The sequence below is a fragment of the Anser brachyrhynchus genome (assembly GCF_964034855.1).
Source record: "Anser brachyrhynchus genome assembly, chromosome: 35".
Classification (NCBI taxonomy): Eukaryota; Metazoa; Chordata; class Aves; order Anseriformes; family Anatidae; genus Anser; species Anser brachyrhynchus.
Genome location: NC_137728.1, coordinates 293,049 through 313,759, shown reverse-complemented (window position 1 = coordinate 313,759; position 20,711 = coordinate 293,049). Strand labels below are relative to the sequence as shown.

Sequence of the window (20,711 nt, the reverse complement as noted above, 5' to 3'; positions counted from 1 at the left end):
AATAAGAAGGGGACCTGTGGCTGAAAATGAAACTGTTTTTTAGCCATTTCAGACTGTTTTCAGAGAAAAGTCCACCAGTGGTAGCACTGGCACAAAGATATGCTTCTGCTTTCAATAAAAACTTGTTAATTTAACAAGAAAGAAAATGGTAAAAATGGGAGAGAAAATGGTAAAAATGGCTTGTTTCTTGGGAGAAAATACTAGAAAAGGGGAAAAAATGCTAAAAATGATTTGTTTCTTGGGGCAAGTGCTAAAAATGGGAGAGAAAAAGCTAAAAATGGCTTGTTTCTTGGGGAAAGTGCTGAAAATTGGTTGGATTTGTGGGGGGGGAACTCCAAAAACACTGTTCAGAGGGAAAAAAAAAAACACACTGGAAATGGGTGAGATGATCAGGAATCTGGTAAAAATGGGCCGAATGTGCTGAAAAACGCTGGTTGCGAGCCGGTCCGGTGCGTCCCCACTGTCACTTCTCCCACGCGCAGCCCTCGGCACTGTGGCTCTGCGATCTTTCCCCTTCCTGGGGGAGAAAGGGCCCGAGTTGGGGTGAAATGAGGCAGAAACGGGTCCGAAAGGGAGCGGGGACCCTGTTAGTTTCTCGCCAGCCCCCCGAACACCCTGAGGAAGGGGGTGCGAGGGGGCCCGGGCACCCTTACCGTGACGTAGGTGATCCGCATCTCGGTGGTGGGCATCTCCTGGGGCTTCGGCGACCGCCCCAGCACCCGAAACCAGCGCCGGTAGTGCTCCGTCACCTGCGGACAGCATGTGTGGCCGTGTCCTCAGTGTCCCCTGTCCCCCCCAGATCGCCACCTGCCCGCCCCCTCCCCCCCCCCCGCCCCGGTACCTGCCGGTTGAGGACACAGTGCACGAGGAAGATGAAGGTTCCTTGGAGGCTGTTGATGATGGTGAAGACAAAGTCCACCACATCCCTCCCCGGCGCCTGCAGCAAGCCCACACCCCACGTGCAGCCCAGGATGCAGACGTGCGCCAGTGCCTTGAATGTCATCAGCCTGCTGGGACACCCATTTTCCTCGTTTTTCTCCCCAAAACCATCCCAAATGCTCTTCCTCCAAATTAAAAAAAGAAAAAAACAAACAAACAACGCTTTCCATCAGCGCAAAAACCCACCGGGTGTTTTTTATGGCCGTGACGTCGGCGTTGAGGGAGGAGAGTCGTTTCTGCAGCGTCCAGAGGGTGATGAGAAAAAACGTCAGATTAATCTGTGCAGAAAGCAAAAAAATATATTTAAATTTCTCAAGATAGGCCTGGAAATTTGGGGTGGAAAAGGGTCAACTGTAAGGAAAAAATAAAAAAGCACCAATGCTACATGGTGGGACCTCCACCGAGCACACGCAGCCTGCGGGACATAATGTCACCCTTAAATACATGTGTGAGCTTGCTCTTTTTAGGCAAATCTCAAAAGTTGCTCAGTTTAGGGTCTGTGGGGGAGGAACCATGAGCACGATCATGAATTTGGATTGGAAAAGGGGCCGATGATACAAAACCCCATCATTAACACACCACAGTGCCACCTCCACCAGGTGCACCTGGTTCATTGGACATTGGCTTAACACTGTCCTTAAAGATGTCTAAATTTTTCTCTTTCCCCTCAATTTTTCCCCTTTTCTGCAGCAAAACACCCACCAGGATGATGACGCAGACGGGGCCGACGAAACTCCAAATGAAGCCTCCCTCTGTGTTCAGCCAGCAGCTAAATGGGCAGAAAAAGGCAAAAAACACCCCGACCGCCCCGGGGCGGTTTCAGTGGCGTTGAAAACACCCACGCCCAGACGCCGTGGCGTCCTTTTTGGGGGAGATTCCAGCAAAATGCACGGTGTTCTCTGCCGATCCCACCCCTTTGGTTGACCCCAAGCCTAGGTGGGACTCACTGCTGCTTGGTGCCGTAGCCTTTGGGGTGGATGGCGGCGGAGGTGGCCACCACGATGGCTGGTAGGCCGTAGCCCACGGGGTAGATGTATCTGCGCTTGAAGCGGTTGGCGTTGATGTAGTTGAGGACGCGCAAGTTCCTGACTGTGAGGAAGAGGTGCAAACCCTCCAGGAACATCCAGGCGAAGGAGGCGAGGAAGAAGTAGTGGAGGAAGCCGGCTATGATCTTGCACGCCAGCTGAGTGGGGGGACACCGAGGCTGTGGTTGGCTCTTGGAGGACCTTTGGTGTCACCACGGGAGGTGATGGCATCTCCAGCCCTCGGAGATGTTCCAAACGCCCCATTGTGGCCTTGAACCGCAAGGGCTTTGAGTTCAGGGTGGACCAGAGACTTCCAGAGGTCTTCTCCATCCTAAGCTCGGCTGTGATTCAAGCGGCTGCACCCTCCCAGAGGAAGAAGGGACCCAACAGCCTCAAGGAACCCCAACTGGGTGGACCTGCTTTGAGTTCAGGGGTGATCTGGAGGCTTCCAAACATCCTGTTCAGCCTCAGTTATCCTAATTCAGGTGCTCTCACCCACCCACAGCAAGAATGGGACCAAGGACCGAGAAGAACCTCAACTGGTGGGACCTGCTTTGAGATGGGGTTGGACCGCAGGTCTCCAAACCTTCTTCAAACCTTTCTTACACCATAACTCAAGATGCTCAAGGAGATCCTGGGGAGACCCCAAGATGCTCAAGGAGACCTCAAGGAACCCTTGAATGCCCCGAGATGCTCAAGGAGACCCTGAGATGCTCAAGAAGACCCCAAGGAGACCCAAAGATGCTTGAGGAGACCCCAAGGAGACCCCAGGGAGCCCTTACCTCCTTGGTGGTGAGGTGCTCGGCCACGAGGAGGAGGAAGTCAGCGATGAAGAGGCAGATGCTGAGCTGCAGGTGGAGGGAGATACTGATGCTCCAGAGCGAGCGGCACAGGATGAAGGTGACAATGGTGAGGAAGAGGCAGAGCAGCGACACCGACAGCCCCACGTAGGTCACCACGTCCAGCGCATAGTTCTCATGCATCTACAGTAACATCACGCATGACATCACGCCTGTCCCATCCAAGCTCAACTGTTGGGCAAGGAGAGAATGTGAAATGGTGTGGGCACACGTGAAATACGCAGGGCCTCACCTCGTTTTTTCTGTTCATTAACACGGCAAAGGTGGAGAAGTGTTTGCAGGCGCAGATGGAGTTCGAGTTGTCCCCACCTACGCGTAGGCAGCCCTCCGGAGTCCACTGCCCCTTGGAGCCGTTCAGCTTCCAGGACACGCAGAGCAGCTCCTCACCCTCCCGCGGTATCTGCGGAGCATGACGCCGCTCGAGGTTTCAGCCCCGCATAGGGTTGGTGTCGCCCCTTCCCACCTTTGGGTGCCAACGGGGATAGGGATGCACCGAGCCTTGGCTTGGGGATGCGCCAACCCTGAATTTTCACGAGATCTGAATTTGGGAGATGCACCGAGCCCAGATTTGCTCTGGGGTGAGGATGCACAAATCTGAATTCGCACCGGGATGCGCCAAACGCAATGTTTGCACCAGGAGGATGCACCAGCCCAAATCTGCATGGAATCCTGGTTTGTACCACGATGGGATGCACCAGCCCCAGATCTGCATGGGATCCTAATTGGCACTGGGACAGGGATGTACCGACCCCAGATTCGAACCAGGATGGGGATGCACCAGGTCCGAATTTGCACCAGGATGGGGATGCACCAAGTCTGACTGTATACCGGGACAGGGCCGCACCAAATCAGGATTTGCACCACATGCAGATTTGCACCAGGAAAGAGACACACCAAATCCGAATTAGCACCAGGACAGGAATGCACCGGTCCGGAATTTGCGCTGGATCTGGGTTTGCACCAGGGCGGTGTTTACTGAAGTGAGTTTGCAAGAAATACAGATTTGCATCAGGGTGGGGATGCACAGACCCAAAGTGGCAAAGGATCCAGATTTGCATAGGGATGGACATGCTCTGAGTCTGAATTTGCACCAGGAGGGGCATGCACCAACCCAAAATTTGCACCAGGATGGGGATGCATTGACCCAAATTTGCACGGAGTCCAGATTTGCAGCAGAATGGGGATGCACCGAGTCTGGATTTGTGCTGGATCCAGGTTTGCATTGTGACAGGGATGCACACAGTCCAAATTCACACCGGGCTGGGGATTTACACCAGCCCTGAATTTACGCCGGATCTGAATTTGCACCAGGATGGGGCTGCACCAACCCTGAATTCACACCAAACCGCACCAAAGCCACGCTCCAAACTTGCACCATTGCAACGCCCCTGCTGCAACAGGTCCTGCCGTGCAATACTTGTAAAAATCCCCACCCAGCGCCTGCCCAGCAGCACCCCAGGGCCCCCCAGCACCCACCTTTTGGTGCTTCAGGGTGATATCGAAGGTGACGGGGAAGGTGATGTTGACTTGCCCCACGGTGCCGCCGACTACGTGGGAGTTGAGCACCCACTGGGGCAGCTCTGTGATGTTATTCAGCAAGTCCCCCAACCCCTTGTAGACGATGAAGGCCACCGCTTCTGTGTCTGCCCGGAGAGATGGGTCAAAACCACCCCCAAATAGCAAATTTAGGCTTCTTGGTCTCCCCCCGCACCCCCACGTGCAATGGCCATACTTGTTGGCAACATGCGGCAGTTGATGTTCAGCTTCTCCTCGTCCACATTCAGCTCCAGTTCCCACCCTGAAGTATTGCACTTACCATTCACCAGCTTTGTCTTGGCCTCTGATTTGGAGCAAAAAAAAAAAAAAAAAAGGGGCATTTGGGGTCTTTTGCCTGCCCTGAGCACCACCGTGCTCTTGCAGACTCCAGGGAATGGGTACGAGCAAAACGCCAAGCTGGCTCTCAGGGCACTGCAATGCCCCAAAAGCTTTTGGGGTGCTGCAGGGGTTTGGGGAGCATCGGGGGCACCCATGGGTGCTGGGGACGGGGGGCATACGTATGGTGGTGGTGTTCAGCTCCAGAATGCCTCCGCGGCCTGCCTGCAGCACGATGGCCTCCATGTTCTCCATCAGCTGCGTGGTGGCGATGGCTCCGCGCTGGTTGCACTGCTCCTTCATCACCATGTTCTGCAGCTGGCTCAGCACAGCCTGGGGGGGACGGGGGGGGCACGCAGGGATGAGCGTGTGGAGGGGATGGAGGTGCGGAGGAGGACGGACATGGGGATAGATGTGTGTAGGGGGCTGGAGGCGGGGCTGGAGGCATGTAGGGGATGAACACGTGTAGAGGATGGACGTGGGGATGAATGCCCGTTGGGGATGGATGTGTGTAGGAGGACAGACATGGGGATGGACACGTGTAGGGGATGGAGGCATGTAGGGGATGGACATGTGTAGGGGACAGACACCAGGACGGGAGGGACATGGGGACAGACACCGGAACAGGAGGAACACTGGGACAGGCCTGCTGTCCCCCGTGTCACCTGAAGCCCTTCTTTTGTGGTGTCACAGGTTTCCTTCAGGTCCTCGGTGGTGTTCAACAGCTGGGAGCACAACGGGGAGCTCTGGGGGGGGACACACAGGGGGGACAGTGACATTGACCTGCACCCCACGGACATCTGTCCTTCTGTCTGTCCTTCCCTGCCTCACCACCCACCCTGGAACCCCAGAATCTTCCATCTGTCTGTCCATCCATCCCTCCCTCCCTTCATCCATGCCCCCCTTCTTTTGCCCCAAACCTCTATTTTTCCACCCAAACCCCACCTTCTTCTCCTTGCAGAGTTCCCTGATAATCTCCTGGGTGGTGACGTTGCAGGCCTCTGTAGGGCAAGGGGGTCACAGTTTGGGGAAAATGGGGGAAAAAAAAGAGGTTATGGGGCGGGGAAAGGGTGAAAAAAGGGGAAACGGAATATAAAAAAGGGGGGGAATGGTGAAAGCGTTTGCCCTGTTACCTTGGCAGACGACGGCGGAGTTTTGGACGGTGTGGACCATGCCGTGGGGGCACCTGCAGACCCAGCGTCCCCCCCCCTGCTGCCTACTACTCGTCCTAGGGAGCCCCAGGCAGCAGCTGCTGGCGGAGCAGGACTGGGTGTCACACTGCACTGCAGGGGACATCGGGGGGAGGGGGAATGAGGGTGGGTCCCAAGCTCCCCCCCTCCCCAAAAGGATGGGGAGAGGACCCGGGTCTGAGCCCCCCCATCCCCCCCTGTAACTCACGGGTGGACGCTGTGCCGGCAGCGGCATGGAGGAGGCTCAGGAGGCAGCACAGTGCTGGAAGGGGGGGAAATTATGGGGGGTGTCAGTGCTCTGTGACACCCCCATAGGGCTCTCAACTCATCTGGGGGGCTCAAAATCCCCTTTGGGTAGCTCCAAATCCCCCTTTTCTAAGCATGCCCCCCCTCCCCACTTTTGGGGCTCAGCCCCCCTTCACTAGAGCTCAAAATTCCCTTTTGAGGCTCAAACCTTTCTTTTTGCCCCCCCCTCCCCTTTTTTTGGGGGAGCTAAATAACCCCCTTCTGGGGGCTAAATACCCCCTCAAGTCTCAACCCCCCTTTTGGGATTTCAAACCCTTCTTTTTGTGTCTCAACCCCCCCATTTAGGGAGTCCAAACACCTCATCAGGGCTCAAACCCTGCATTTTGGGACTCATCCCCCCCTCCTCAGAAATGAAAACCTCCTTTTCGGAGCTCAAAGATTTCCTATCGTGACTTAAAACCTCCTTTTTGGGGCTCAAACCCCCCTTTTTGGGGCTCAACACTTCCTATCACAAACCAAAATCTCCTTTTTGGGGCTCAGCGCCTCCTTTCGTGACTCAAAACCTCCTTTTTGGGGCTGAACACTCCCCTTTTGGGGCTCAACCCTTCCCATATGAGCTCTGCCCTACCATTTTGGGGCTAAACATCCCCTTTTCTGGGCTCACATTCTCCCCCGCCCATCTCACCCCCCTCTTTTGGGTCTCAAACTCTTCTTTTGGGGGTGTCGATCCCTACTTTTGGGACCAAACACCCCCTCTCTGGGCCCAAATGCCCCCCCATCATGGCTCAAAACCCCCTTGTGAGCCTCATTCTTCCCCATCCCAACTCAGCCCTTACCTTTGGGGTTAAGAACACCCTTCCTGCCCCCCCCCCCCCCAGTCAGGTCTCAAAATCCCCTTTTGGGTCTCAAACCTTTCTTTTGGGGGATGTAAACCTCCTTCTGGGGCTCATCTCTCCCCATCAGAGCTCCAACCCACCCACTGGGGCTAAAAACCTTACTTTTTAAGGTCATCCCACCCGCATCAGAGCTCACCGCCCCCTTTTTCAGGGCTCAAAACCCCACGTTAGGGTTCAACCATGTCCGTTCCCAGGTTCAAAGCCACCGTTTTGGGGGCAAACCCCTCCATTTGGTATCTGACACCCCTCCAGCCTCCTCACAGGATTCAAAAAAAACTATTTTGCTGCAATTTCAATTTGGACCATTCCCTGCTACAGCCCTGACCTGCTTCCCCCTTCCTCAGTTTCCCCTTTTCCTATTCCCCTCCGTTTCAACCCAAATCCACACCGGGGTTGGGGAGGGGGTGGATATGACTCACCCCAGAGGCAGGCGGCGAGGTGGGGGTACCCCATGACAAGTGACGGGGACGCGGTGGCACCACGGCACTGGTGGCAGAGCGGAAGCAGCACTGGACGGCCCCAAAACCACTGTTCGGCCCCAAAACCGCTTCCCTCCCCCTTCCATTCCCCCGCCTCGCTGCGGGCTGAGGCCCGAGGCCACTCGTGGCACCTCAGGGCAGTGACGAGGCTCCCCCCCCTGGACACTTGGGGTCCTGGTGGCCTCGTCCCTGGTGGGACACTTGGGTCCCCTCCCAGGGACAGTGACCCCATAACCTTGTCCTTGTCTGGATGCCCGAGTCTCTTCCTGATGACAGTGACTCCATAACCACATCCTCCTGACCCCATAACCACATCCTTGTCCCCTACCCGGATGCCTGGGTCCCTTCCTAGTGACAACGACCCCGTAACTTCATCCTTGCCATAATACCTGGGTCCCTCCCTAGTGACAGCGACCCCATAAGCACATCCTCGTGACCCCATAACCACATCCTTGTACCCTACCCAGATGCCTGGGTCCCTCCCTAGTGACAGCGACCCCATAAGCACATCCTTGTGACCCCACAACCACATCCTCATCGTCATCCTCGTTTATTGCCCCTCCTGGGCAGGAAGAGGCATAAATTAAATGGGGAGGGGGGGGGGGCAGGGGGGGATGCAGTGACCTCCGGGGGTGGGGGGGAGGGGGGAGGGGACACGACAGGACACAGGGGACTGGGGTGGGGGACATGAGGTTGGGGACAGGACTGGGGGATCCTGTGGTCAGCAGTACTCCGAGTAATCCTCCTCCACGTAGTTTGCGGGGAACCAGCCGACCTGGGGGAGGAAGGACACAAGGAGGGGGGTGAGGACCTCGGAGGGGTCCCTGAGGGGGGGTCCCGGAGGGGGTCCTGGGAGTGGGGGGGGGGAAGGGGCCGTACCCGCCCATAGATCTCGCCTTTCCACCAGCCTGGGTGGCCTTTCTTGCTGAGGACGCGGATTACATCGCCCTCGCGCAACGTCAGCTCCGTCCGGTCCCGGGCGCAGAAGTCGTAGCGGGCCTTGGCCGAGCCGAAGCTGCGCACGGCCCCTGGGGGGGACGGGGACGATGGTGAGAACCCCCCGGCCACCCCCTGGCCAAGTCCCCGCCACCACCTGGCTCTCCTGGTCATTTGTCCCCCCTTGGCTGTCCCATGGCCGTTCTCTCAAGCCAACCCTTGGCCATCACCCTTGAGGTGTCCTCATGACACAACTGTCCCCGTGACACAACTGCCCCCTTCAGCGTGCCCCTGTGACCTCACCCATAGCCCCCCACCAAGACCCAATAACTTGTCTCTCTTTGGCCATTCCTCCCCATCGACCTGAGGACGTTGGTACGGGAAAGAAGCCACCACGTCCATCCCACCACCACCACCACCACCCCCATGTCCATCCCACCACCACGTCCATTCCAGCACCATGGGGGACCTGACCATGTCCATCCCACCACCACGAGCCCACCACCTCCATCCCACTGCCACCACCTCCGCCCCAACCCACACCCCAGGTCCTACCGGGTGGCCAGGGGCCAGCCCGGCTCTCAGGTTCCTTGAAGGGCACCAGCAGGGCCGTGTCGAGCGCCTTGAAGCAATCTTTGAGTGAATTGCGCTGGTAGAACTCCACCAGTTCCTGCAGACGACACAGTCAAGGGGTCACCACAAGCCCCCAGCCCCAACGGGGGTCCCCCAGGCACCGGAGTTGGGGTGCGGGGGGCTCCAACACCCACCACCAGCCCCTTGAAGGCCTTCTTCTCGGTGAGGCGGTAGAGCCCCTCCGCCGTCATCACCTTGATGTGCTTCACCTCTGTGCGGTACCTGGATGTAGAGACATGGGGGGGCTGAGCTGGCGATCCTCCTGTCTCCCCCCCAACCCCAGGGGTGGTCCCCGGGGGTGTCCCCAGCCCCTACTTGATACTGATGGCAAATTCACCGGCGTCCTTCACCCGCTGCCGCACCAGGAAGGCGCCATCCGAGCGGGGTGTCAGGATCTGCTCGGCTTCCCCCCGCTCCATGGGGCCCGCGTACCTGGGGTGGGACAGGATGGGGGTCCTGAGCCCCCAAACCAGCACCCTCCCCACCTTCCTGGGGTGATCTGGGGGCTATGGGACAACCCTGAGGAAGGATTTGGGGGCTTTCATAAAGGATGGAGGCATCAAGGGGGGGTTTGGGGGAGACAGGATGACCCAGGGGGGTGGCTGCAGGAGGGATGAAGGACCCCAAGAAGGGATCTGGCGGGGGGGTAGAGGCTATAGGGTGACCCCAGGAAGGATGGGGTGCCCCTGGGGAAGATTCATGGGGTGCCAGGGGCTGTGGGGTGTTCCTTGGTGAGGATTTGGGGTGGGGGAGTCTGGGGCCTATGGAGGTCCCAGGGGAGGATTTGGGGTGGTCTGGGGGATTTATGGGGCCTCCAGAGGAGGATTTAGGGGACCCCGACACCGACCAGAGGTAGACTGAGAGATCCGGCAGCGGCGTCTGTGGGAAAGAGGCAGAGATGGGGGTCAAAGAGGGGGACAGAGGGTGACTCCCCCGAGCCCCCCCCCCATATCCCATATCTCCCTCCCCTTCCAAATACCAAGACACCCCCAAAATTTTGGGGGTATCCTCACAGTGCCCAACCCCTGGGGCTCCTTGGAGCCATTTTGGGGTATCTCAGGGGGCTTTGGTGTCCCTGTACTCACGCAGATGAAGGGTCTGACAGCGGCACAGGGGAACCAGCCCACGTCACCGTTGACCACGTTCCTGCCCTGGGGACAAAGGACCATGGTGCTGGGGTGGGGGCCATGGGGGTCCCCTGGCCCCATAACAGGGTCTGTCCCCGTTGTGGGGGTCTGGGATGGCTGTGGGAGCCTGGGTTATCTCCATCGCAGGGGTCCACCCTGGCCATGAAGGTCCAACCCCATGGTGGGGGGTTCAGCACAGCTGTGGGTGTCCAGAGCCATGGTGGGGGGTCATCCTAGTGGTGCGGGGTCGTGCCCAACCCCATAAGCATCCAGTCCAAGCACAGCTCCCCAGCTCATCATTGGGATCTAGTCTGGCTCACGGTGGATGCAGGAGGCTCTGACTTCACCACGTGGATCCAGCATGGATTTGGGGGGCTGCCCCAGCCCCTCCTAGAGGTCCCTCCCCACTATGGCCATGGTGGGGTCTGTCCCCACCTTTGGGGTCCTTCCTGCCATGGTCATTGGGGTCCATCTTCACCGTGGCCATGGGGGATCTGTCCCCATAGCAGAGGTCCATCCCCACTGTGACCATCGGGGTCTGTCCCCACCGTGGTGGCCCTGTCCCCAGAGGCTTCCCACCTGCCACCAGAGCTGCTCGGCCTCGGCCACGGTGACCTCCACGATGTCCCCAGGGCTGAGCCGCAGGGCAGGACCCATGGCCCCCGGTGGTGGGGGCACCCCGCCATAGTGCTGGTTCGCCTCCATCTTGGGCAGCCCTGGGGGAAGGACGGCACATGATGACGTGGGGGGGGGGGGATGGACACCCCCCTCGACCCCCAAACACGAAGACCCAGATGTCCAAGACACCCCCAAGGTTGGACTCACCCAGGTCTCCCCGTTTCTTCTCAGGACCCGGTCGCTGTGACTTGTTCTGGGGACCAGTGAGATCCTGATGAGCTCCAGAGGGTGACGGCACCACCAGGACCTCCCCACTCCCAAATCTGGGGCATTTCAGCCCATTTTCCCCCATTTTACTGTTACCTTCCTAGTGCCAGAGCTCGAATCTGGGACAGAGAAGAGGAATTGCTCGTTAGTGGGGGGTAGTTAACTCCTGCCCTGGTTAATGCTCGGTGCTAATTAGGTTCCTGGGGGTGGTGGTCCTCATTAGGGTACTCCACAATGCCTAGCTCCACCTGGGCTCCCATAAGGCCCTCCTCCACCCCAGGTCATCTGTTTATCCCGCAATGTCCTGCTCCACCTTGGCCATGTTGTATCCCACAGTGCCCCCCTCCCCATCCTGTGATGTCTGGCTCCCTCACCCCACAGCATCCTGCATCCCCCATCCCACAGCATCCCGCTCCCCTGTCCTATAACATCCCGCTCCCCTGTCCTATAACATCCCGCTCCCCTGTCCTATAACATCCCGCTCCCCCATCCCATAACGCCCCGCTCCCCCATCCCATAACACCCCGCTCCCCCATCCCATAACGCCCCGCTCCCCCATCCCATAACGCCCCGCTCCCCCATCCCATGAATCCCCCACTATCCCATAATGCTTCTCACCAGCGCCGCCCCTGCCGCAGGTCCCCAGCCGCCCCAGACACTCCTTGTGCGCGGGGGCCCGGCACCGGCTGCAGCGGTACCCCTGGTAGAACGTGCCCCTGGGGGGCCACCGGGACACGGGGGGACACAGGGACACAGTCAGCTCATGGGGACACCCCTTGGCCCCACCAACCTCACCCACCCGGGCTTGGCCCAGTCCTGGACCCACCTTGGCCTTGGAGGCAGCCAATCCTTGACCCACCAGGTCCTTGGCCAACATTGGCATTGACCCAACCAGAAGCAACCCACCGTGGTCTTCACCCACTGTGGCTTCGGCTCAACCAGGCTTGAACCACCCAAGGCTTGACCTTGGCCTTGGCCCACCCAGGGCTAGACCCACCCAGGCCTTGACTCACCTTGGGCTTGACCCACCTGGGCCTTGACCCATGAAGACCTCACCCCACTTCCAACCGCCTCCCCGGGGCCTTCCCTTTCCTCAGAGCCCCCCACCCCCACCGTTTCCCACACCAGCCTGTCCATGGAGGGATCCGAGGACATGATTCTGATCTCCCACCTCAGCAACATCTGGCAGGCCTTGCAGGATGTGGTGTCCTCGAAGGAGAACATCTGGAAGTCATGCCCATCAGCCAGCGCGTGCTCAGGGAAGATGTTGGAGCTGGCGAGAAATGGGGGGGACTTGGGTCTAGTGGGGCAAATCTGTGCCCCTCGAGGCCACCAGACCCCCTGGTGGTGCAGGTTCCCCCATCCCAAGGTGTGGGGGCACCTACAGGGCCATCTCGAACTGCTCCAGCCACTTCTTCTTCAGCTCACGTGTCTTGAAGAAGAGCTCGTAGCCCTGCAGCCCGGCCGTGTCGATGAGCAGGAAGGTGTGGGTCCACTGTGGGCATGGGTGGAGGCCATCGGTGCCCGGCTTCACTGACCCCAGGTGCCTGGGGTCACCAGACCAGGGCACTTGGGGCCACCAAGGTCTGGGCACTTGGGGCCACCAGACCGGGGTGCTTGGGTTCTCTGGGAGGACACCGAGGTTCCTTCCTTGGGGACTTGGGCCCACCAAGGACCTGAACTCTTGGTCCCCCAGACACGGACACTCGGGTCCTGTAGGGTCCCAGATTTTGGGGTTCAACAGACCCAGACACCTTGGCAAGAAGACATCTGGGGCCACCAAGGACCAGACACCTGGGGCCACTGGGCTCCAACAGATCCACTGAGGACCTGGACACTTGAGTCCAGCAGACGTGGATGCGTGGGGCCACCAAGGACCCGGACACCCGAGTTTGGGACACCTGGGTCTCATGGTACCTTCTTGCCGTCACGGGGACCAAGGCCACCATCCCGCAGTTGGTGGCTCTGCAGGTCCACAACTTCTTTGGCCTCGTAGGAGTCCCCCCGGCGCTTGCAGATGATCAGGGCCTTGTCCAGGAGGAAGCCATACCTGGGGACGGGGACAGGGGTGGCACGGGGTCCCCCAGAGCCCCTCATGCCCCAGGATGTCCCCCCCCTGCTGCGCAGTGGCTCCTGTTCTGTCCCCTGCTCTGGGCACAAGGGTGACCCCAGGGTGTCCTCGTTAGTGTCCCTGTTTTCTGATGTTCCCATTGTGTCCCTGTGCTGTCCTGATGTCCCCATGGTGTCCCCATGATGTTCCTGTGATGTCCTAGTGGTGTCCCTGCAGTGACCTCACAGAGTCCCCATATCCTCATGGGTGTCCCCAAGGTGTCCTGGTGGTGTCCCCATGTCCCTGTGGTGTTCCCATGACATCCCTGTTGGTGTCCCCATGGTGTCCCTACGATGCTCCTATAGGTGTCCCCGTGCCCCGTCCTACCTGTCCACCTTGGAGCGCCGCTCGGTGCTGGACACCTTCAGCTCCCCATCGATCTTGGGGCGCCCGAACTGCGCCAGGGACTGCGGCTGGGGGGGACACCGGAGGGGACATCACTGGGGGCAAGGGGGGGGCCCAGGGGTGCCAGAAGGGTCTGGGATCCCGGGGGGAGGCCCCACCACATCGTGGAGGCAAAACTGAACGCGCAGAGGGACCAGGAGGGTCTGGGGTACAAGGGGGGGGGGCACCAGGAGAATTTGGGGGTGCCATAGGGGGGTCAGGGGGTGCTGGGAGGGGGGTCGGGGGGGCCAGGGGGGGTCCCCACCATGTTGTGGAGGCAGAGCTGGACGCTGGTGAGCTGCTTCAGGGTCTCGTTGTCCCGTTTGACCTCGTTCACGCACTGCGCCAGGTCCTGGGGGGGCACAAGTCAGATACTCCCAGACCCCCAGGGACCTCCAAGACCCCCCTCCAAGATCCCTGATATTCCCCCAGGAGCCCCTCGCACCCCAAGACCCCCCCCAGAACCTCTCCAAGAGCCCCCAGAACCCCCTTGAGACCCCTCCCCAGGACCTCCCAGGATTGCCCAGACCCCCCAGGACCCCCCCAGACCCCCCAGGATCCCTCAATACCCCCCCTTCACCCTCCCAGGACCCCCGCAGTGGCCCCCGGCCCCCACCCTCATGGCATCCAGGGCCGCCCGCAGCCTCTCCCTCTCGGCCGGCTCCGGCGTCAGCTTCACCAGCTCCTAAAGGGACGGGGTGGGGGGGGGACAGGGCTGGGTCACAGGTGTCCCACCCACCCCAAGGGACTCGGCTGTGCCCCCAGGGGACCCAGGTGTCCCCCTGGATGGGACCCAGGTGTACCCGCCCCCCCCAAGTGATCCAGATGTACCCCAAGGGACCCAGGTGTCCCCCACCCCAAGGGACCCTTCGATCCCCAAGGGACCCAGGTGTCCCCTGAAGGACCTGGGTGTCCCTTGGGTCCCCAGGTGTCCCCCACCCCAAGAGACACTTCCATCCCCAAGAGACCCAGGTGTCCCCCGAAGGACCCAGGTGTCCCTTGGGGCCCCGGGGGTGTCCTCAACGAGCAGACCTGCAGCAGGAGGTGGTACTTGAGCACCCGCTGCATCGGCACCATCAGCAGGTCCCGCAGGGAGAAGCGCCCGTTGTTGGCTCGCTGTGAGCACTCCTGGGGGGGGGGGCACGGGGGTGTCACGGGGTCGTGAGGGGTCACAGAGGGTCTGGGGGTGGCCATGGGGTGGCCAGGGAACCATGGGGGGGGGGGGTCACAGGGGTTGATGGGGGAACATAGGGAGGTCTGGGGGATCAAGGGGGGGGGGTTAGAGGTTGGGGGGGGCTCAAAGGGGGTCGTGGGGGTCCCAGGGAACTGCGTTATGGTGTGTCAGGGGTTCAAGGGGGGGTAGTGTGTGGGGGGGGAAGGGGTCAAGAGGGGCTGGGGGGGGGTGTCACATGGGGTTATTGGGGGTCACAAGGGATGGGGGACACGGGGGTCATGGGGGGCCTGGGGGAGTCTGAGGGGTAATGGGGGGAGATGGGGGGGCTCAGAGGGATGGGAGGGGGGCTCAGAGGGGACTGGAGGGGGGGAGTCACAGGGGTCTTGAGGGATTGGGGGGGTCCCAAGAGGAGGGGATCCTGGTGCCGTGGGGGGACACAGGGCTGTATGGAGATAGACGGGGTTCTGGGGTGGGGTGGGGGGGTCAGCCAGGTCCTGGGAGGGGTCAGGAGTGAGGGGTGGGGGGGTCGGGGGCGGCATTCACACCCACCTGCAGCTTCATGCGGAGGTCGGTGCCGGCTGCCAGCTGGTCCAGGCGCCGGGCGGCCGCCTCCACCTGGCTGCAGTAGCGGCCGTAGAGCAGGAACCTGCCGGTCCCAAAAGTGGCCAAATTCACCCCAAAACCCACCCAAAATGTAGCCAGAACCCGGCTGACACCTGACCCTGAGTCGGAAACGAAATGGATGGAGTTGGACCCAAAATGGGGGAGATTGGACCCAAAGGGGAACCATGATGAAGCCGAAATCGGGCTTGAAATCAGACCCCAAATGAGCAGAACTGGGCCAAAAATGGACCTGAAATTGGACCCTAAATGGGTGGAATTAGACACAAAATGGGCCTGATGCTGGACCTGAAATCAGACCCAAAACAGGCGGGAATGAACCCGAAGTGAGTGGGATTGGACCCAAGGTGGGCTCCCTATTCCCCAAGGACCCCCCAATGCCCCCAGGACCCCCCCAATGCCCCCCAGACCCCCCATTTTCCCCCAGAACCTCCCCCCGGACCCCCCAATGCCCTCAGAACCCCCCATTACCCCCCAGGACCCTCCCAGGACCCCCCAATGCACCCCAGGCCCCCCATTGCCCCCCAGGACCCTCCCCCAGGACCCCCCCCAATGCTCTCAGGACCCCCCATTGACCCCCAGGACCCCCCCCCCCCGGACTCCCCAATGCCCTCTGAACCCCCCATTACTCCCCCAGGACCCTCTCAGACACCCCAAAACCCCCAGGAGCCCCCTCCCCCCAGCCCCTCACCTCTCCTTGTAGGCGAGGAAGAGGGGGGGCAGCCCGCGGCCCCCTCCGGGCCCCCCCACTGCCCCCCGCAGCTCCCCCAGGAAGAGCCGGTGCAGCTGCAGCAGCTCCTGCGCAGATGGGGGGGTCAGTGCCAAAATGGCCCCCCCCCCCCCCCTTTGGGACCCCCCAGCTGTGGTTACTGGGGGGAGGGGGAGTTACTGGGAGCACTGGGAGGGGTAACTGGGAGTACTAGAAGGGGTAATTGGGAGAACTGGGCTGTTACTGGGAGCACTGGGAGGGGCTGCTGGGGGTTACTGCACCTAATGGGAGCACTGGGTGGGGTTACTGGGAGTACTGGGAGTGGGAAATGGGGGTTAATGCAGTTACTTGGAGCATGGGGAGGGGTAACTGAGAAGACTGGGAAGGGCTACTGAGGGTCACTGCAATTTCTGGGAGCACTGGAGGGTCACTGGGAGGACTGGGAAGGGTTACTGGGGTCACCTCGATGTTGATGAAGATGCTCTCGAGGTCTTGGGGCTGCAGGAAGTGCCGCAGCGGCCGCAGGAAGTGCTGTGGGCACTGGGGTTACTGGGAGCACTGGAAGGGGGGACTGGGGGCGCTGGGGAAACCTGTCCTAGCGCCCCCTTGTTCCCGTCCCCGTGTCCCATCCCCTGTGTAACCGTCTGCTTCCGTGTCCCCCATGTGTCCCGCCGTGTCCCCTTGTGTCCCCAAGTGGTCCATACCCCCCCGTTTCCCAGTGTCTCCCCCAAATGTCCCCGTGTCCCTCCCCAAATGTCCCCATGTTCCCCTAATTTCCACCCCCATCCCCACATTCCCCCATGTCCCCCCCAAATGTCCCCATGTCCCCCCCATGTCTCCATATTCCCCCATCCTTTTATGTCCCCATGTCCCCATATTCCCCCGTGCCCCCCCCATGTCCTCCATACTCCCTGCGTCCTCCTGTATGTCCCCATACCCCCATGCCCCTCCATGTCCCCCACGCCCCCCCCATGCACCCCCCCTCCCCCACACCCCCCCCATGTCCCCCTCCCACCTGGCAGATGGACTCCAGGGTCTCCGTGTACCTCTCCTCCGTCTGCCGCAGCTCCTGGAGGCAGCACAGCCTCCGGTCCACCTCCACCTTCTGCAGGGGACAGCGGGACGTGGGGGGGGGCACGATGACACCCAGACACCTGGCAGCAAGCCCGGGGGGGGCGGTCCCAGGCACCCGGGGGGGGGGACACTCACGGTGGCCGGGGGGGCCTCCACCCGCATCAGGTCCTCGTAGATCTCGTCGCCGTCGTCCTTTTCGGCCTCCACGCAGTCGTAGAGGTCGTCGTCCTCCTCCGCCGTGTCACTGCGTGGGGACAGCCCGGTACCTCCCGCGCCCCAAATACCCCCAAATATCTGCCGGGACCCCCCACCCACATAACCCTGGAAACCACCCCAAATACCTCTGGGTACGCATGGGTTACCCCGAGAGTACCCCCAGACCCTATCCAAGTACCCTGGAGCCCCCAAAGTACCCCCCCAAGGTACCCCCCCAAGGTACCCCAGGAATCTCTGGGTCTCAATCAAGAACCCCCAGATATTCTGGAGGCCCCCAAACCACCCCTAAATTGCCCCAATAATTCCCGAAGGACCCCAAAGCACGCCCTGAGCCCCCAAGGACACACCAATACCCCCCCAAACGCACCTTGAATACACCCCAAAGCCCCCACGACCTCCCAGCCCCCCTTAATACCCCCCTGGAGCCCCTAAAAGCCCCTAAGACCCCTTAACATTCCCCACCCTCCCTTAATACCCCCCTAATGACCCCCGATACCCCCCTAATGACCCCCAAAGGCCCCCCAATCCCCCCCCAACCTGCCCCACTCACTCAATGAGGTCTGAGAGGCCGCTGTAGATGTCGTCGTCCCCAACGCAGTCCTCGGTGGGGAAGGGCCTGGGGAGGGGGGGGACACACAATATGAGTCCCATGGGGACTGCCCCCCCCCAGGGTTGGGGGTCCTGGGCGGAGGGTCTCCTGCACTCACGTGAAGCCTTTGCTCTGGGCAATGGGGGTCCAGGACAGTGTGGAGAGGGTGTCGATCACCTGGGGACAAGGATGAGTCACCGGGGAGGTGGTGGTGGCCGGGTCACAAGGGGGGGGGAGACGGCTGGGCACCTGGGGGTCCCCAGGCGTGTCCCCAATGCCCCCACCTTGCCGAAGTCCTGGACGTCGAAGAGGTCGAAGGCGCCGAAGAGGCGATGCTTGGGGAGCCCGAACTTGTCGGCGCAGGCAGTCAGGAAGGTGCGGATGTTCCTCAGGCACAGAAACTGCGGGGTCACACATCACCGTCACCCCCATTGTCACCGCCACCCCCACGGTCACCCCCATCCTCGCCATTGCCCCCCAGAACATTTTCGGCAGCATTTTGTCACTGCTACGCCATTATCGCCATCATCGTTACGGTCACCAGCATTGTCACTGTCACCCTCATTGGTGCCATGGCCATGGCCACGGCCAGCAACCTCATTGTTGTGGCCATGGTCATTCTCACCCCGATGGTCACTGTCACCATCAACATCACCCTCGTTGTCCACATCACCTCCACCGTCATCATCACCCCCATTGTCACCATCACCCCCACTGTCACCATCACTCCCATTGTCATAGTTACCTCCAGTCACCATCATCCCCATTGTCACCACCACCCCCATTGTCATAGTCGCCTCCACTGTCCCCATCACCCCTATTGTCCCCATCACCCCTATTGTCCCCATCAACCCCATTGTCACCATCAACCCCATTGTCACCATCACCCCCACCACCACCATCACTGTCACTTCCGTTCACACCAGCCCTATCGTTGTCACTGTCCCCATCATCCCCATTGGCCCCAGCACCCCAATACCCCCACCCTGGGGCAATCACCCCCCAACCGCCCCTCCCTAGGGCAATTCTGTCCCCACTCCCTATTTCCCACCCTCCCGGTGGTTTCTTGCCCCTGGTCCCACCTGTGACATCTGAGGGCGGGGGCAGATGTCCCGGGGGGGCACGGCGCGGGGCAGGAGAGCGTTGAGGAGGTGGCAGAGCAGCACCCCATCCCGCAGGGCCTGCGCCAGGTCCCACACCTGTCCCCCGGGGCTGCTGGCCCGGTGGCCCGCGGGGAGCACCCGCGCCGCCACCAGCCAGCGGGCGCACTGCCGCCACGCTTCCATGGTGCTGGAGGGGGCCAGCGAGGGGGGGTCCTGGTGGGACCACGTCTGCGGTGGACGAGATGGAGGTGGGTCCTGGTGGGGTCACGTCTGGGGTGGAGGTGGGTCCTGATGGGGTCACGTCTGGGAGGAACCGATGGAGGTGGGTCCTGGTGGGGTCACGTCTGGGAGGAACCGATGGAGGTGGGTCCTGGTGGGGTCACGTCTGGGGTGGAGGTGGGTCCTGGGGTGGTCTGGGGTGGAGGCGATGGAGGTGGGTCCTGGTGGGACCAATTCTGGGGAGGAGCCGATGGAGGTAGATCCAGGTGGGGTCACGTCTGGGGAGGAGCTACTACAGTTGAGGTCCAGGTGTGATCACTTCTAGGGAGGAGCTGATGGAGATGGGATCCTGGTGGGACCAATTCTGGGGAGGAGGCGATGAAGATGAGGTCCTGGTGGGACCTCTTTTGGGCAGGAGCAGCAGCAAAGATGAGGTTCTGGGGTGCAACCCCTTCTGGAGAGGAGCCGATGGCGATGGGATCCGGGTGGGACCAATTCTGGAGAGGAGCCCACGGCAGTGGGGGGTCCTTGCCCCCCCAGGACGCCCACGCCTGGGGAGGAGATGATGGCGCCGGGGCCCCGCGGCGCGGCCGTGGGGAGGAGCAGGCGGCAACCTTCGTCTTCCTACCGCTGCCACCACGTCCGGGAGGGGACGCGTTCCTTCCCCCTCCGCTCCCGCGTCTCGGGGTGGTGGTGGTGGGTGGGGGTCCGGTGGCCTCGGGGACCCCCCGCCTGGGGGAAGAGAGGTGGCGGGGCCCGACCGAGGCCTTGGGATTGCGGGGGGCCGGAAGCCGTCGGAGCGGGGTGCTGCGCCTGCGCCCCGGGGGGCCGCGGGGGATGGTGGGAGCAGGTGCCCGGATGTCAGGCTGGGGAGGAACTAGCACCCTTGGGTCCCCGGGGGGCCCCACCGGCACGCCTGGAGATTGAGGGGGCCCGGGGGGCCCAGCTGGATGGGGCAGTGGCCTGGTCCTGGTCCATGGGGACCCAGGTGTTGGACATGGTGACCTGTCCTGTTCCATGAGGGCCCCAAGGGACCCAGGTGGCCAGGGACAGTGACCCAGGACCCCCAGGTGGCCGGGGACGGTGACCCAGGACCCCCAGGACCCCCAGGTGCCTGGGGACTGTGACCCAGGACCCCCAGGGCTCCAGGTGCTTGGGGATGATGACCCAGGTGTCCCAGGGACCCAGGTGCCCAGGGACAGTGACCCAAGACCCCCAGGGCCCCAGGTGTCCTGGGACGGTGACCCAGGACCCCCCACTCCCCGTTGTGCCCCGTGTCCTCCCTGTTCCCCCCCCCCATCCCTCCCCTTAGCAGTGTCGCAAGGGCCGTGGCCCCCCGCCAGCCGCCTTCCCCGAAATGAGGAAGGAGCCGGGCCTCCCGGCAGCTCCTCCCTTTTTGGGGGGGGGGGGGGCACACACATGGG

The 20,711-nt window shown here is 61.3% G+C and overlaps 2 protein-coding genes across 7 annotated transcripts; both read right to left on the bottom strand.

Moving 5' to 3' along the window:
* Positions 1 to 46: 46 nt before the first annotated feature.
* Positions 47 to 8,051, bottom strand: ADGRE1 (adhesion G protein-coupled receptor E1; the record flags this gene model as incomplete). Of its 5 annotated transcripts, none has more annotated exons than XM_080571668.1 (16): positions 47 to 517; positions 654 to 749; positions 842 to 1,010; positions 1,126 to 1,217; positions 1,642 to 1,708; positions 1,887 to 2,122; positions 2,747 to 2,947; positions 3,057 to 3,224; positions 4,301 to 4,467; positions 4,557 to 4,664; positions 4,879 to 5,029; positions 5,362 to 5,442; positions 5,642 to 5,697; positions 5,830 to 5,979; positions 6,095 to 6,148; positions 7,448 to 8,051. In XM_080571668.1, 16 exons carry the CDS (start codon positions 8,049 to 8,051, stop codon positions 464 to 466), a joined length of 2,454 nt encoding a protein of 817 aa, XP_080427794.1. In that variant the 3' UTR covers positions 47 to 463. The 5 variants fall into 5 exon arrangements, 4 of the variants coding, with proteins under 4 accessions (XP_080427794.1, XP_080427795.1, XP_080427792.1 ...); XM_080571669.1 differs by having other exon boundaries at positions 842 to 1,007; XM_080571666.1 differs by lacking the exon at positions 47 to 517 and having other exon boundaries at positions 529 to 749.
* Positions 8,042 to 20,604, bottom strand: VAV1 (vav guanine nucleotide exchange factor 1). 2 transcript variants are annotated; one of them, XM_080571657.1, is made up of 27 exons: positions 19,048 to 20,602; positions 18,250 to 18,366; positions 18,084 to 18,142; positions 17,927 to 17,992; positions 17,296 to 17,404; positions 17,102 to 17,191; positions 16,549 to 16,617; positions 16,069 to 16,175; positions 15,306 to 15,402; positions 14,615 to 14,710; positions 14,199 to 14,267; positions 13,848 to 13,934; positions 13,526 to 13,611; positions 13,006 to 13,138; positions 12,474 to 12,583; positions 12,260 to 12,361; positions 11,707 to 11,804; positions 11,185 to 11,207; positions 11,029 to 11,074; positions 10,783 to 10,919; positions 10,162 to 10,227; positions 9,924 to 9,955; positions 9,392 to 9,508; positions 9,211 to 9,298; positions 8,999 to 9,113; positions 8,387 to 8,535; positions 8,042 to 8,282 (listed from the first exon to the last, which is right to left on the bottom strand). In XM_080571657.1, exons 1-27 carry the CDS (start codon positions 19,249 to 19,251, stop codon positions 8,229 to 8,231), a joined length of 2,526 nt encoding a protein of 841 aa, XP_080427783.1. In that variant the 5' UTR covers positions 19,252 to 20,602; the 3' UTR covers positions 8,042 to 8,228. The 2 variants fall into 2 exon arrangements, with proteins under 2 accessions (XP_080427783.1, XP_080427784.1); XM_080571658.1 differs by lacking the exon at positions 14,199 to 14,267 and having other exon boundaries at positions 19,048 to 20,604.
* Positions 20,605 to 20,711: the final 107 nt, after the last annotated feature.